Here is an 18139-nt window from a genome sequence, read left to right as displayed (position 1 = left end):
CCTGGAAATGCCCACAACTCCTAAGAAAGCCTTGTCAAATGTGTGTTTCTTAGGTTCATTGTACAGAAGAAGGGTCACACTACCACCAGGGTCATAAAACTACTCCTGGAAATGCCCACAACTCCTAAGAAAGCCTTGCCAAATGTGTGTTTCTTAGGTTCAAGGTACAGAGGAAGGGTCACACTACCACCAGGGTCATAAAACTACTCCTGGAAATGCCCACAACTCCTATGAAAGCCTTGTCAAATGTGTGTTTCTTCAGGTTCATGGTACAGAGGAAGGGTCACACTACCACCAGGGTCATAAAACTACTCCTGGAAATGCCCACAACTCCTACGAAAGCCTTGTTAAATAGGTGTTTCTTAGGTTCATGGTACAGAGGAAGGGTCAGACTACCACCAGGTTCATAAAACTACCCCTGGAAATGCCCACAACTCCTACGAAAGCCTTGTTAAATACGTGTTTCTTAGGTTCACGGTACAGAGGAAGGGTCACACTACCACCAGGCTCATAAAACTACTACTGGAAATGCCCACAACTCCTACGAAAGCCTTGTCAAATGTGTGTTTCTTAGGTTCATGGTACAGAGGAAGGGTCACATGACTACCAGGGTCATAAAACTACTCCTGGAAATGTCCACAACTCCTAAGAAAGCCTTATCAAATGTGTGTTTCTTGAGGTTCATGGTACAGAGGAAGGGTCACACTACCACCAGGGTCATAAAACTACTGGAAATGCCCACAACTTCTAAGAAAGCCTTGTCAAATAGGTGTTTCTTAGGTTCATGGTACAGAGGAAGGGTCACACTACCACCAGGGTCATTAAACTACTGGAAATGCCCACAACTCCTAAGAAAGCCTTGTAAAATGTGTGTTTCTTAGGTTCATGGTACAGAGGAAGGGTCACACTACCACCAGGGTCATAAAACTACTCCTGGAAATGCCCGCAACTCCTAAGAAAGCCTTGCCAAATGTGTGTTTCTTAGGTTCATGGTACAGAGGAAGGGTTACAGTACCACCAGGGTCATAAAACTACTCCTGGAAATGCCCACAACTCCTACGAAAGCTTTGTCAAATGTGTGTGTCTTAGGTTCATGGTACAGAGGAAGGGTCACACTACCACCAGGGTCATAAAACTACCCCTGGAAATGCTCACAACTCCTACGAAAGCCTTGTCAAATGTGTGTTTCTTCAGGTTCACGGTACAGAGGAAGGGTCACACTACCACCAGGGTCATAAAACTACCTTTGGAAATGCTCACAACTCCTACGAAAGCCTTGACAAATGTGTGTTTCTTCAGGTTCACGGTACAGAGGAAGGGTCACACTACCACCAGGGTCATAAAACTACTCCTGGAAATGCCCACAACTCCTAAGAAAGCCTTGTCAAATGTGTGTTTCTTAGGTTCATGGTACAGAAGAAGGGTCACACTACCACCAGGGTCATAAAACTACTCCTGGAAATGCCCACAACTCCTAAGAAAGCCTTGTCAAATATGTGTTTCTTGAGGTTCATGGTACAGAAGAAGGGTCACACTACCACCAGGGTCATAAAACTACTCCTGGAAATGCCCACAACTCCTAAGAAAGCCTTGTCAAATGTGTATTTCTTAGGTTCATGGTACAGAAGAAGGGTCAGACTACCACCAGGGTCATAAAACTACTCCTGGAAATGCCCACAACTCCTACGAAAGCCTTGTCAAATGTGTGTTTCTTAGGTTCATGGTACAGAGGAAGGGTCAGACCACCACCAGGGTCATAAAACTACTGGAAATGCCCACAACTCCTAAGAAAGCCTTGTCAAATGTGTGTGTCTTAGGTTCATGGTACAGAGGAAGGGTCAGACCACCGCCAGGGTCATAAAACTACTCCTGGAAATGCCCACAACTCCTAAGAAAGCCTTGTCAAATGTGTTTCTTTAGGTTCATGGTACAGAGGGAAGGTCACACACACCACAGTCAGGGTCATAAACTACTTCCCCTGGAAATGCCCACAACTCCCAAGAAACAAATATGTGTTTCTTAAGCCTTGTCAAATGTTTTTTTCTTTAGGTTCATGGTACAGAGGAAGGGTCACACTACCACCAGGGTCATAAAACTACTCCTGGAAATGCCCACAACTCCTAAGAAAGCCTTGTCAAATGTGTTTAGGTTCATGGTACAGAGGAAGGTCACACCACAACTCCTAAGAAAGCCTTGTCAAATAAGTGTTCTTGGGCGGCGAAACTTCTTATAATACAACCCACTGTGTTTTATTAGCAACACAGTAGGACAATATTGCAAACATAAATGTAAAAATGAGAGTTAAGTAAACGGCAAATGTAAATGACCATAGATCATATAAGGATAAACTTATTTAAATATTGTAATTACTAAAATGATTGTATTGATTAGCTCTATCTCCTCAAATCAAAGGCATATAAATTTGGTCAACTGTAAGGTCATTAACCCGGTGGTGGTAGCAGCGGGGATCATGTTTCTTAATGGTCCCTCCAAACGAGAAAAATGAGAAAAAATCACCCTCACACAAACCATTTCATAATATATATCAAAGCATTTGTGATCAGATTATGTATCTTCTATTTTTTGGGGCTTATATCATGGCACAAATTTGGCCTATCGCTGCTACACGGTAAAGCCACAAATTTGGCCCGTCACTGCCACACGGTAAAGCCACAAATTTGGCCCGTCACTGCCACACGGTAAAGCCACAAATTTGGCCTGTCACTGCTACATGGTAGAGCTACAAATTTGGCCCGTCGCTGCTACATGGTAAAGCCACAAATTTGGCCTGTCGCTGCTACATGGTAAAGCCACAAATTTAGCCCGTTGCTGCTACACGGTATAGCCACAAATTTGGCCCGTCGCTGCTACACGGTAAAGCCACAAATTTGGCCCGTTGCTGCTACACGGTAAAGCCACAAATTTGTCCCGTCGCTGGTACTCGGTAAAGCCACAAATTTGGCCTGTCGCTGCTACACGGTAAAGCCACAAATTTGGCCCGTCGCTGCTACACGCTAAAGCCACAAATTTGGCCCGTCGCTGCTACCAGGTTAAGGCAGCATTTGGCAGTGTTGCTTAAAATGTTGACAGATGAGAAATATGGTAGAGGAAATCCTTTGATGGGTCACACACTTAGCTCAGCCAATTCTTATGATGAACTTCTTGGTGGATTGTCCCCACGCGAAGGCTTCAGAAGTCAGTGGCACTGCTAAGCACCGGGTAAACAATCTGATTTTGCCAGTCTTCCTCATAATTGGGGAGGCGGTGGCTGAGTGGATAGCGTAACGGCGCCGTGTTCAGGACGATGCGAGTTCAATCCCCGCCCGGTGCCACCAAGCTGGGATTTTTCAGCTGCTGCCGAGTGGCTTAAAACTGCCCACATGCTGTCCAGAAGACCACCTATCAACCCAGACTATAGATTCTAGGATTAAAGATGAGCTCTGGGAGGGCAGCATGAGCCAATGCAAGATGGCGCCACTATAAACACTCGCCTGTGCCAGAATGGGCTGGGCCGACCATCAGGATCCACTGGGAAGAAGCCTTGGGCCGACCATCAGGATCCACCAGGAAGAAGCCTTGGGCCGACCATCAGGATCCACTGGGAAGAAGCCTTGGGCCGACCATCAGGATCCACCGGGAAGAAGCCTTGGGCCGACCATCAGGATCCACTGGGAAGAAGCCTTGGGCCGACCATCAGGATCCACCGGGAAGAAGCCTTGGGCCTACCATCAGGATCCACCGGGAAGAAGTCTTGGGCCGACCATCAGGATCCACCGGGAAGAAGCCTTGGGCTGACCATCAGGATCCACCGGGAAGAAGCCTTGGGCCGACCATCAGGATACACCGGGAAGAAGCCTTATGCCGACCATCAGGATCCACCGGGAAGAAGCCTTGGGCCGACCATCAGGATCCACAGGGAAGAAGCCTTGGGCCCACCATCAGGATCCACTGGGAAGAAGCCTTGGGCCGACCATCAGGATCCACTGGGAAGAAGCCTTGGGCCCACCATCAGGATCCACTGGGAAGAAGCCTTGGGCCGACCATCAGGATACACCGGGAAGAAGCCTTGGGCCGACCATCAGGATCCACTAGGAAGAAGCCTTGGGCCGACCATCAGGATCCACAGGGAAGAAGCCTTGGGCACCATCAGGATCCACTGGGAAGAAGCCTTGGGCCGACCATCAGGATACACTGAAGAAGCCTTGGCGACCATCTGGATCCACTCGGAAGAAGCCTTGGGCCGACCATCAGGATCCACTGGGAAGAAGCCTTGGGCCGACCATCAGGATCCACTGGGAAGAAGCCTTGGGCCGACCATCAGGATACACCGGAAGAAGCCTTGGGCCGACCATCAGGATCCACAGGGAAGAAGCCTTGGGCCGACCATCAGGATCCACTGGGAAGAAGCCTTGGGCCGACCATCAGGATACACTGGGAAGAAGCCTTGGGCCGACCATCAGGATACACCGGGAAGAAGCCTTGGGCCGACCATCAGGATCCACCGGGAAGAAGCCTTGGGCAGACCATCAGGATCCACCGGGAAGAAGCCTTGGGCCGACCATCAGGATCCACCGGGAAGAAGCCTTGGGCCAACCATCAGGATCCACCGGGAAGAAGCCTTGGGCCGACCATCAGGATCCACCGGGAAGAAGCCTTGGGCCAACCATCAGGATCCACCGGGAAGAAGCCTTGGGCCAACCATCAGGATCCACCGGGAAGAAGCCTTGGGCCGACCATCAGGATCCACCGGGAAGAAGCCTTGGGCCGACCATCAGGATCCACCGGGAAGAAGCCTTGGGCCAACCATCAGGATCCACCGGGAAGAAGCCTTGGGCCAACCATCAGGATCCACCGGGAAGAAGCCTTGGGCCCACCATCAGGATCCACTGGGAAGAAGCCTTGGGCCGACCATCAGGATCCACCTGGAAGAAGCCTTGGGCCTACCATCAGGATCCACCGGGAAGAAGTCTTGGGCCGACCATCAGGATCCACCGGGAAGAAGCCTTGGGCCAACCATCAGGATCCACTGGGAAGAAGCCTTGGGCCAACCATCACGATCCACCATGAAGAAGCCTTGGGCCGACCATCAGGATCCACTGGGAAGAAGCCTTGGGCCGACCATCAGGATCCACTGGGAAGAAGCCTTGGGCCAACCATCAGGATCCACCGGGAAGAAGCCTTGGGCCGACCATCAGGATCCACAGGGAAGAAGCCTTAGGCCAACCATCAGGATCCACTGGGAAGAAGCCTTGGGCCGACCATCAGGATCCACTGGGAAGAAGCCTTGGGCCGACCATCAGGATCCACTGGGAAGAAGCCTTGGGCCGACCATCAGGATCCACTGGGAAGAAGCCTTGGGCCGACCATCAGGATCCACTGGGAAGAAGCCTTGGGCCGACCATCAGGATCCACAGGGAAGAAGCCTTGGGCCGACCATCAGGATCCACCGGGAAGAAGCCTTGGGCCGACCATCAGGATCCACTGGGAAGAAGCCTTGGGCCGACCATCAGGATCCACCGGGAAGAAGCCTTGGGCCGACCATCAGGATCCACTGGGAAGAAGCCTTGGGCCGACCATCAGGATCCACCGGGAAGAAGCCTTGGGCCGACTATGAGGATCCACCGGGAAGAAGCCTTGGGCCGAACATCAGGATCCACTGGGAAGAAGCCTTGGGCCGACCATCAGGATCCACTGGGAAGAAGCCTTGGGCCGACCATCAGGATCCACTGGGAAGAAGCCTTGGGCCGAACATCAGGATCCACTGGGAAGAAGCCTTGGGCCGACCATCAGGATCCACTGGGAAGAAGCCTTGGGCCGACCATCAGGATCCACCGGGAAGAAGCCTTGGGCCAACCATCAGGATCCACCGGGAAGAAGCCTTGGGCCGACCATCAGGATCCACCGGGAAGAAGCCTTGGGCCGACCATCAGGATCCACTGGGAAGAAGCCTTGGGCCGACCATCAGGATCCACCGGGAAGAAGCCTTGGGCCGACCATCAGGATCCACCGGGAAGAAGCCTTGGGCCAACCATCAGGATCCACTGGGAAGAAGCCTTGGGCCGACCATCAGGATCCACCGGGAAGAAGCCTTGGGCCGACCATCAGATCCACTGGGAAGAAGCCTACCGGTGCAATAGGCCACGACGTTAAAAAAAAAAAAAAAAAAAAAAAAAAAATCTTTGTGTGGGCTGAAAGGGAAGGTGATTGGGCTCTACATTTATGGCCTGTGAATGAATTAATGGTTCCTTACTTCTTGGCATCAGGACATGTTCACCATTCTTGTTAGTTCATCTGCAGATAATATTCACTAAAATTTTTATTATCTTCATAACACTGTGTATTCCGGGATGGTAATACTTTGCTTTCTCCGTTTTGTCCTCTTTCTCTCTCACACACACACACACACACACACTACTACTACTACTACTATTACTACTACTACTACTACTACTACTACTACTACTACTACTACTACTATTGCATTTTTGTAGAGCCAAGAAGTTTGGTACTGGTGGTGTACTGTCTCCTCCCTTGGTGCTGGCAGTACTGGTGCCGCCCATGGCTGTGCAGCGGGAGCCACCACCCCTGGGCAGCATGGACCCTGGCTTGGGTTTACTGGACGTCAGTGAAGTCGGTAAGTTCCTAATATACTACAGGCAGTCCTCTAGTTATGCAACTGATGACCACTCGCATTTACAATCAGGCTAATGATATTAGTACTACAGTGTATGCAAAAAAAAAAATCAACTAGGAAACAAACAAGTATCATCCTTCAGGCTGCAATTTATAAAGAAATGTATCCCAACAAATGATGCTCCCCAATTTCAAGTTACCTAACCAGGGTCAAGAAACTTATCCCAACAAATGATGCTCCCCAATTTCACGTTACCTAACCAGGGTCAAGAAATGTATCCCAACAAATGATGCTCCCTAATTTCATGTTACCTAACCAGGGTCAAGAAACGTATCCCAACAAATGACGCTCCCCAATTTCATGTTACCTAACCAGGGTCAAGAAATGTATCCCAACAAATGATGCTCCCCAATTTCAAGTTACCTAACCAGGGTCAAGAAACTTATCCCAACAAATGATGCTCCCCAATTTCACGTTACCTAACCAGGGTCAAGAAACGTATCCCAACAAATGATGCTCCCCAATTTCACGTTACCTAACCAGGGTCAAGAAATGTATCCCAACAAATGACGCTCCCCAATTTCATGTTACCTAACCAGGGTCAAGAAATGTATCCCAACAAATGATGCTCCCCAATTTCACGTTACCTAACCAGGGTCAAGAAATGTATCCCAACAAATGATGCTCCCCAATTTCACGTTACCTAACCAGGGTCAAGAAATGTATCCCAACAAATGACGCTCCCCAATTTCATGTTACCTAACCAGGGTCAAGAAATGTATCCCAACAAATGATGCTCCCCAATTTCACGTTACCTAACCAGGGTCAAGAAATGTATCCCAACAAATGACGCTCCCCAATTTCACGTTACCTAACCAGGGTCAAGAAATGTATCCCAACAAATGAAGCTCAATTTCACGTTACCTAACCAGGGTCAAGAAACGTATCCCAACAAATGACGCTCCCCAATTTCACGTTACCTAACCAGGGTCAAGAAATGTATCCCAACAAATGACGCTCCCCAATTTCACGTTACCTAACCAGGGTCAAGAAATGTATCCCAACAAATGATGCTCCCCAATTTCACGTTACCTAACCAGGGTCAAGAAACGTATCCCAACAAATGATGCTCCCCAATTTCACGTTACCTAACCAGGGTCAAGAAACGTATCCCAACAAATGACGCTCCCAAATTTGACACACTTTCACCAAAAACTTAATTTTTAATCAATTTTTTAAACTTTTATGACGCGTTTCGCGTCATCGTCCGCCAGGACCTTTTACCCTTGATGACACTAAATGCGTCATCATGCACAAGAGGGTCAATTTATTTAACCTTTACAGTCCTGCTGCCGTCTATAGCCGTCACTGCATTTGTACGCTGAGGGCGCTGCCGTCTATAGCCGACACCAAGTTCCTCACTTTGCCACGGCCAAACCATTCACTTCATGAAATTTGGGTCTTTTGCATATTTAAGAGGAGGGATTGGTGAGAGTCTTGCTCTAATGTTCTGCCAGATGGACATGCACAGCTGCTGCACAATTAGGAAGTTAAAATGAACAATTTTGGGCAAAAATGAGATATAGCAACTCATCCACTCCTCCATGCAAGATGGCGCCACTATAAACACTCGCCTGCGCCAGAACGGGCTGGGCCGACCATCAGGCCCCACCTGGAAGAAGTCTTGGGCCGACCATCAGGCCCCACCTGGAAGAAGTCTTGGGCCGACCATCAGGCCCCACCTGGAAGAAGTCTTGGGCCGACCATCAGGCCCCACCTGGAAGAAGCCTTGGGCCGACCATCAGGCCCCACCTGGAAGAAGCCTTGGGCCGACCATCAGGCCCCACCTGGAAGAAGCCTTGGGCCGACCATCAGGCCCCACCTGGAAGAAGCCTTGGGCCGACCATCAGGCCCCACCTGGAAGAAGCCTTGGGCCGACCATCAGGCCCCACCTGGAAGAAGCCTTGGGCCGACCATCAGGCCCCACCTGGAAGAAGTCTTGGGCCGACCATCAGGCCCCACCTGGAAGAAGCCTTGGGCCGACCATCAGGCCCCACCTGGAAGAAGCCTTGGGCCGACCATCAGGCCCCACCTGGAAGAAGTCTTGGGCCGACCATCAGGCCCCACCGGGAAGATGCCTACCGGCGCAAGGCAGCAACTTAAAAAAAAAAAAAACGAAAAAAAAAAAATGCTGCGGTGACGACAACCTTGTCACTCAGTAGTCAGGAATGTTTGTCATGTCTGAATGCCGCCGCTCCACTCTTTCCGCCCAAGAGGCTCTGAATATGCTTCTGGACTCTGATTGTGAGTTCAGTACGCCCAGATTGTTAACTCGGTAGCAGCGGGGATCATGTTTCTTAATGGTCCCTCTAAGCGAGAAAAATGAGAAAAAATCACCCTCACACAAACCATTTCATAATATATATCAAAGAATTTGTGATCAGATTATGTATCATCTATTTTTGGGGTTTTATATCATGGCACAAATTTGGCCCGTCGCTGCTACACGGTAAAGTCACAAATTTGGCCCGTCGCTGCTACACGGTAAAGTCACAAATTTGGCCCGTTGCTGCTACACGGTAAAGCCACAAATTTGGCCCGTTGCTGCTACACGGTAAAGCCACAAATTTGGCCCGTTGCTGCTACACGGTAAAGCCACAAATTTGGCCCATCGCTGCTACACGGTAAAGCCACAAATTTGGCCTGTCTTTGCTATACGGTAAAGCCACAAATTTGTTGTATTTCGTGTTCAATGTGACAATAAAGTTATCTTAATGTACTTAAATTGCCTTAGAAACTGGTATTCACTAAGACAGCTATAAAAAATTTCCCTAAGGCAGATTCCAGCGGACATATTTTTTTTTCTTAAAGAGCATAAATTTATGCTTCCAACAGTACCATATATGCTTTGGTAACTGTTTTTTCCTGGTAGACTTTGTATTTGATCTAAAACGACCACACTACAGGTAACTCTCGATTTACGCGAGTTTGGTTTATGCGTTTTTTAAATAACGCGTGGTCCAAAATCCAAATAAATGTTTAATTCACACGTTTTTATTTCACTTCTATGCGATATTTTATGGAGTGTCCACCAGATGTCTCACGCAACTGGACACACGGCCACACAGCTGAGCTCAGTTCTTCCCGCGCGCCACTTGAACAACAATACAGTACCCACGCTACTCAACAACAACAACAACACCCTCGCTGCTGTGCTTCCACGAGGGGAAGGGCAGCCAGAGGAGGAACCACGAGAGGGAGAGGAGTCAGAGTGATACAGTAGGCAATAAAGGTACAAACCTACCTCTTGTTGGATTTACTACATTGTTTTGGATTTACGCAATGACCTCTTCAAGGACACAATACTCGTGGAAATCCAGAGTTACCTGTATAGTTATGACGTTAGTGGCCATGATGATGATGGTGGTGGTGGTTGTAGAGGTGGAGGCAATGGTAGTGGTGACGGGCAAAATACCTATATATTAGGCAGGATATGTTAGGCAGGATACGTGACGCTGGTGGGTCGCCAGTAGTGTGTGGCGTCCTGCCAAGGAGGGGCGTTGGCGATGGATGGCTGTCCAGGGTGATAGCAGTGAACAGCAGACTTGCTGAGCACTGCAGGCGCAATGGGTGGCTGTTCGTTGACAATTGGGACCTCTTCTTTGGCAACGACGCCCTCTACGCCCGTGACGGGATACACTTGACGTTCAAGGGTGTTGAGGCTCTCTCAGACTCCCTTGAGCGAGCACTTGGTACCCTGAGGGATTTTTTAGTAAAGGCGAGGGGGGGAGGAGTAATGGGAGCAATGGGAGGAGTAATGGGAGGAGACATCTAGCTCATAATATAACCAGGCAGCTTAGAAGTAATTCTAGGGGAGTAACAGAGGACGGGCTAAGAATCTTCTATACTAACAGCAGGAGCCTCAGAAACAAGATAGACTTACTAAGGGGTGAAGCTTGTTCAGAAAATTTTGACATAATAGTGATCACTGAGACATGGATAGACACTGCTAATAGAAATTTTAGATCGGAATTTGAAATAACGGGTTATCAGATGTTCCACAAAGACAGAAGGGGCAGAAAGGAAGGTGGAGTTGCGCTATATGTTAAAGACTCACTTAAATGTTTAGTTAACAATTCAATCAAAACTAACATGGATTCAGAATCAGTTTGGGTGGACGTTTACAAAGGGAAAGAAAAACTAACTCTAGGAGTTATATACAGGCCACCCAACCTTAACAGGCAGGACACGAGTATATTACTACAGGAGATTGGCAGGGCGAGTATGAGTAGAAATGTCTGCGTAATGGGGTACTTTAATTATAGGAATATAGACTGGGAAGACCTAGTGGGTGACCTGGAAGCCGAGGACTTTCTTGAAGTTATACAAGATAATTTCCTTAAGCAGGTAGTTACTGAGCCTACCAGAGGAGATAACATATTAGACTTAGTCCTAACCAATAATGGGAACTTGCTACGTGAGTTGGAGGTGGGCGGAGAGTTAGGAAATAGTGACCACAGAACGGTTCGTTTTAGCTTAGACTGGGCGGTAACCCGCGAACCAAACCCAGTGTTAGTGCCAGATTTCAGAAGAGCAAATTACGAGGGGCTTCGAAGACATCTTGAAGGGGTAAACTGGGATAATCTAGGGATTCATGAGGGCCAGAACTGCGGATTGGAGAGCCAGGAGAGCGAGGTAGAAATGTCTTACAATAATTTAGTTAGAGTAATAGTAGAGGGGCAAGGACAGCATATACCACAGCGAACACTTAGAAAAAAAAACAATGACCCTAAGTGGATGACTCGTGGACTAAAACACGAGATTGGGTTAAAGAAGGGAATTTATCAGAAAATAAAGAAAGGTGAAACACATCTCAGGGGCCGGTATGTCGAACTATCTAGATTAGTTAAGAAAAACACCAGGATAGTAAAAAGGAACTATGAGATCAAAGTAGCAAATGAGGCGAAAAGTAATCCTAAGGGCTTCTTTGAGATGTATAGAACAAAAACATGGGAGAAAATTGGACCGCTGAAATCAAACACAGGGGAGCTAGTAGAAAATTACGAAAATATGAGCACATTTTGAACGACTACTTCCTCTCAGTATTCACACAGGAGGATCGAACGACTATACCGGAAAGAGTTCAGGTGTACGAGGGCGGGGATGGCGATAAATTGAGGGATATAATCATTACCAGGCAAGTAGTTCAGGATGAGATAGATAAGGTTAAGAAGAACAAGTCGCCAGGTCCTGACGGGATATTTCCGAGGGTATTAAAGGAACTAGGTGATGTACTCAGTGACCCACTAACCGACATCTTTAAGATGTCGGTAAATACTGGCTATGTGCCGAGCCTATGGAAAGTAGCTAATGTGACGCCGATTTTTAAAAAGGGGGACAGGTCAGTTGCTTCAAACTATCGCCCAATTAGCTTAACATCGGTTATAGGCAAGATGCTGGAGTCCATAATAGCCAGGAACATTCGGGAGCATTTAGAGAAACATAGGTTAATTCACGACTCACAGCATGGGTTCACAAAAGGTAGGTCATGCCTCACCAATCTCTTGTCCTTCTACAATAAAGTATTTGAGGCGGTTGACAGAGATGAAAATTATGATGTAATCTATCTTGATTTTAGTAAAGCGTTTGACAAAGTTCCTCACCAACGACTGTTGCTTAAATTACAGGCTCACGGAGTAGAGGGTAAAGTTTTGAACTGGGTCAAGGCGTGGCTTAGCAATAGGAAGCAAAGAGTGCAAATCAATGGTAAAAGATCTGACTGGGGATGTGTTACGAGTGGGGTCCCACAAGGTTCGGTATTAGGTCCACTTTTGTTTATTATTTATATCAATGACTTAGATACAGGAATTAGTAGTGATGTTAGTAAATTTGCAGATGATACCAAGATCGGTAGAGTAATTGAGTCGGATCAGGACGCTAGTATTCTCCAAGGTGAACTCAACAGATTGTATGACTGGGCGGATAAATGGCAGATGGAGTTCAATGTAGGGAAGTGCAGTATTCTGAGTGTCACATAACTATTGCTTAAATGACACTCTCATAAGCAGGTCTGGGTGCGAGAGGGATTTAGGGGTCTTAGTGAGCTCTGATCTCCGTCCAAGGGCACAATGCATTCAAGCTAGAAATCGAGCTAATAGGGTACTGGGATTTATTTCAAGGAGCGTAAGCAACAGAAGCCCCGAAGTCTTCCTCAAACTATATTTAGCATTAGTTAGACCTCATCTTGACTATGCGGTTCAGTTCTGGTCACCCTACTATAGAATGGATATCAAAATGTTAGAATCGGTGCATCGGTGATTCAGGGGTTGAGAAACTTGCCATACGAGGAAAGACTCAAACAGTTAAACTTGCATTCTCTAGAAAGGCGAAGGGTGCGTGGAGACATGATCGAGGTTTATAAATGGATGAAGGGCTTTAATAAGGGAGACATTCATAAGGTTTTGTTGGTAAGAGAACCGGGTAGGACACGAAGTAACGGGTTTAAACTGGATAAATTCAGATTCAACAGGGACATAGGCAAAAATTGGTTTACTAACAGGGTGGTGGATGAGTGGAATAGGCTTAGCAGTCATGTGGTGAGTGCTAATACAATTGTCACATTCAAAAATAGACTAGATAAATTCATGGACAGCGATATTAGGTGGGGTTAGATACACGGGAGCTTAGGGTCAAAGGAGCTGCCTCGTACAGGCCTACCGGCCTCTTGTAGACTCCTGCGTTCTTATGTTCTTATGTTCTTATTATGGTTGGTATTATGAGACACTTTCGGTTCTCATATCAGATATTTCTAAAGGTCAAAGAGGGGGTCAGTCGGGTTCCAATGGGTGTTTCTTCAGGTTCACGGTACAGAAGAAGGTTCAAGCTAACGCCAGGGTCATAATACTACTAATGGAAATGCCCACAACTCCTACGAAAGCCTTGTCAAATATGTGTTTCTTCAGGTTCACGGTACAGAAGAAGGGTCAAACTACCACCAGGGTCATAATACTACTACTGGAAATACCCACAACTCCTACGAAAGCCTTGTCAAATAGTTGTTCTTGGGTGGCGATATGTCTTATAATACGACCCTATATCTTCTCCTTGCAGGCCCGGCATTGAAATATGACTTTGCTGACGATGGGTTTAAAAATATAGTCGTACAAAATGACGCAAATACGGTACAACTACGAACAAATGCAGCTACGGAGGAGAGAGCTATGCAGTGGCTACAAGTCTATATGAAGAGGTTTAGGACTGCACTGAATCGTGTACTCAAGAGACATGTTGGCAAGAAGTTACTGTTCTGCTGCTATTACAGATGCCAACACGGGATCAAGAAAAGCCAAGGGAAGAAGAAAACTTATACTGGGTGAGAGATTATTCAAACCTTTGCTTCACTGTCACATTAGTTTCATCCACTCTGTATTGTGCTATAAAGTGGGCTTCGTGGTGCAGTGGTTAGCACACTCGGCTCACAACCAAGAGAGCCTGGGTTCGATTCCTGGGCGGAGTGGAAAAATTTGGGCGGCTTTTCCCGATACCCTACGCCCCTGTCCACCCAGCAGTGAATGGGTACCAGGTATTAATCGGGGGTTGTGTCCCATCTCCTGGGATCTGTTCCCGTCTCCTATAATTCCTTCCCCTTCTGTCTCTCTCCATCATATGACCACAGATGTTGCGCCCACTAAACCAAACTTTCCAACTTTTTTCCCTTCTATAATTCCTTCCCCTTCTGTCTCCGGCATATGACCACAGATGTTGCGCCGACTAAACCAAACTTTCCAACTTTTTCCCTTCTCCTATAATTCCTTCCCCTTCCGTCTCTCTCTGGCATATGACCACTGATGTTGCGCCCACTAAACCAAACTTTCCAACTTTTTTCCCTTCTATAATTCCTTCCCCTTCTGTCTCTCTCCGGCATATGACCACAGATGTTACTCCGACTAAACGAAACTTTCCAACTGTTCCCTTCTCCTATAATTCCTTCCCCTTCTGTCTCTCTGGCATATGACCACAGATGTTACACCCACTAAACAAAACTTTCCAACTTTTCCCTTCTCCTATAATTCCTTCCCCTTCTGTCTCTCTCCGGCATATGACCACAGATGTTGCGCCCACTAAACCAAATTCTCCAACTTTTCCCTTCTCCTATAATTCCTTTTCCTTCCGTCTCTCTCCGGCATATGACCACTGATGTTGCGCCCACTAAACCAAACTTTCCAACTTTTCCCTTCTCCTATAATTCCTTCCCCTTCTGTCTCTCTCCAGCATATGACCACAGATGTTGCGCCGACTAAACCAAACTTTCCAACTTTATCCCTTCTCCTATAATTCCTTCCCCTTCCGTCTCTCTCCGGCATATGACCACAGATGTTGCACCGACTAAACCAAACTTTCCAACTTTTTCCCTTCTATAATTCCTTCCCCTTCCGTCTCTCTCTGGCATATGACCACAGATGTTGCGCCCACTAAACAAAACTTCCCAACTTTTCCCTTCTCCTATAATTCCTTCCCCTTCTGTCTCTCTCTGGCATATGACCACAGATGTTGCGCCCACTAAACCAAACTTTCCAACTTTTTCCCTTCTATAATTCCTTCCCCTTCTGTCTCTCTCCGGCATATGACCACAGATGTTGCACCGACTAAACCAAACTTTCCAACTTTTTCCCTTCTCCTATAATTCCTTCCCCTTCTGTCTCTCTCCGGCATATGACCACAGATGTTGCACCGACTAAACCAAACTTTCCAACTTTTTCCCTTCTATAATTCTTTCCCCTTCTGTCTCTCTCCGGCATATGACCACAGATGTTGCTCCGACTAAACGAAACTTTCCAACTTTTTTCCCTTCTATAATTCCTTCCCCTTCTGTCTCTCTCCAGCATATGACCACAGATGTTGCACCCACTAAACCAAACTTTCCAACTTTTCCCCTTCTCCTATAATTCCTTCCCCTTCTGTCTCTCCGGCATATGACCACAGATGTTGCACCGACTAAACCAAACTTTCCAGCTTTTTCCCTTCTCCTATAATTCCTTCCCCTTCTGTCTCTCTCCGGCATATGACCACAGATGTTGCGCCCACTAAACAAAACTTTCCAACTTTTCCCTTCTCCTGTAATTCTTTCCCCTTCCGTCTCTCTCTGGTATATGACCACAGATGTTGTGCCCACTAAACAAAACTTTCCAACTTTTCCCTTCTTCTATAATTCCTTCCCCTTCTGTCTCTCTCCGGCATATGACCACAGATGTTGCGCCCACTAAACCAAACTTTCCAACTTTTTCCCTTCTCCTATAATTCCTTCCCCTTCCGTCTCTCTCCAGCATATGACCACTGATGTTGCGCCCACTAAACAAAGCTTTCCAACTTTTTCCCTTCTCCTATAATTCCTTCCCCTTCTGTCTCTCTCCGGCATATGACCACAGATGTTGCGCCCACTAAACCAAACTTTCCAACTTTTTCCCTTCTCCTATAATTCCTTCCCCTTCTGTCTCTCTCCGGCATATGACCACAGATGTTGCGCCCACTAAACCAAACTTTCCAACTTTTTCCCTTCTCCTATAATTCCTTCCCCTTCTGTCTCTCTCCGGCATATGACCACAGATGTTGCGCCCACTATACCAAACTTTCCAACTTTATCCCTTCTCCTATAATTCCTTCCCCTTCTGTCTCTCTCCGGCATATGACCACAGATGTTGCTCCGACTAAACGAAACTTTCCAACTTTTTCCCTTCTCCTATAATTCCTTCCCCTTCTGTCTCTCTCCGGCATATGACCACAGATGTTGCACCCACTAAACCAAACTTTCCAACTTTTTCCCTTCTATAATTCCTTCCCCTTCTGTATCTCTCCAGCATATGACCACAGATGTTGCGCCGACTAAACCAAACTTTCCAACTTTATCCCTTCTCCTATAATTCCTTCCCCTTCTGTCTCTCTCCAGCATATGACCACAGATGTTGCGCCGACTAAACCAAACTTTCCAACTTTTCCCTTCTCCTGTAATTCCTTCCCCTTCCGTCTCTCTCCGGCATATGACCACAGATGTTGCGCCGACTAAACCAAACTTTCCAACTTTTTGTGCTATATGTTTTTACTTTATTTTACAGGTGTAGTTTCAGGCTGGCTATCAAGATAAAAGTCATCACCAAGTACAATATGAGGCATGACAAGTATGTCCAGGAGTACCCGTGCATTGTGATCATTCACGGCGAACACAATCACAGCACTGACTCGGCAAGCGCCTATGGCCAACTCAAGGTACTCAGAGAAACAAAAGAGGACTTCATGATGTATTTTGATGCCGGTAAGTTTATTGATATGGCTAGAAAGTAATTAAAGGTGACTCTCAATTTACGCGAGTATTGTGTCCTTGAGGAGGTGGCGTAAATCCAAAACAATGTAGTAAATCCAACAAGAGGTAGGTTTGTACCATTATTGCCTACTGTATCACTCTGACTCCTCTCCCTCTCGTGGTTCCTCCTCTGGCTGCCCTTCCCCTCGTGGTAGCACAGCAGCGAGGGTGGTGTTGTTGTTGTTGAGTAGCGTGGGTACTGTATTGTTGTTCAAGTGGCGCGTGGGAAGATCTGAGTTCAGCTGTGTGGCCGTGTGAGTCCAGTTGCGTGAGACATCTGGTGGACACTCCATAAAATATCGCGTAGAAGTGAAGAAAATGTGTATAAACCAAACTCGTGTAAATCAAGAATTACTGTTCTATTCAATACAGTCCCAGTAATGAACAGAAAAAACCCTACTAATCTTTGTGATTCGTTGCAGGCATGACCATTCCCCAGGCAAAGCGATTTCACGAGGAGAAGATGCTGCTGAATAACTCTGAAATGGCCGACAGTAGCACCAATCCCAGCTCCCGTGCCGTCTCCTACCTTAGACAACTCTGGCTGGCAAAGAATGAGGGCAGGCTGGGAGGACCTCCTGATATGTTTTCTGTCATAAAGAGGTATGCAGATGACCACCCTGCTTCCAGGATTGCTTGGGATACTCAAGCCAGCGTTGTGGTGCTGGTGACAGAATTTATGTTACGTGTCCACAAAGAGATTACAGAAGCTGGCGACATTGTCTTTGTGGATACGAGCAGCCATGTGGACCAGCCCGGCTCAGCCCTGACTGCTCTGCTTTGTGCCAGCCCCGCCGGAGCCGTGCCTCTTGGACTGGTCTTCTCCTCGTCACATGATGAAGTGGCCTTCACAAAAGGTATGGAGATGAGAGTGCTGAGAATTCACAGCTACAATATCACACTTATAGAATTGAACATTGATTCAAATTCTGGAGCAACCATCTTTTGTTTCCTAGGGCCGCTTTCACAGTCACTTTGTTTGTTTTGATCGTTACCAATGGCGGCAATCACGCTAAAGTTTTCCACGTGAAACTGGCCTATGGGGTAGTGGAGACAGCAGAGGAAGCGAGAGGTGTTGAGAGTGTGTGGCAGGGTGTGGGGCTTGGCTAACCCCGCAGCCGCCACTACCCCATCGGCCAGTTTTACGTGGA

General features: G+C 47.2%; 1 protein-coding gene across 1 annotated transcript in view; it reads left to right on the top strand.

The window, feature by feature from the left end:
• LOC127003657 (uncharacterized) overlaps positions 1 to 18139 on the top strand; it is a 45281-nt gene that overhangs the window by 20183 nt on the left and 6959 nt on the right. Inside the window, exons 4-7 of the mRNA XM_050870561.1 lie at positions 6492 to 6634; positions 13745 to 14006; positions 16744 to 16940; positions 17411 to 17845. Of these exons, the coding sequence (XP_050726518.1) occupies positions 6492 to 6634; positions 13745 to 14006; positions 16744 to 16940; positions 17411 to 17845 (1037 nt within the window). The remainder of the gene's footprint in view (positions 1 to 6491; positions 6635 to 13744; positions 14007 to 16743; positions 16941 to 17410; positions 17846 to 18139) is intronic.

This window comes from Eriocheir sinensis, chromosome 26, assembly GCF_024679095.1.
Source record: "Eriocheir sinensis breed Jianghai 21 chromosome 26, ASM2467909v1, whole genome shotgun sequence".
NCBI classification, from domain to species: domain Eukaryota; kingdom Metazoa; phylum Arthropoda; class Malacostraca; order Decapoda; family Varunidae; genus Eriocheir; species Eriocheir sinensis.
This window is presented reverse-complemented; position numbering and strand designations above follow the sequence as displayed.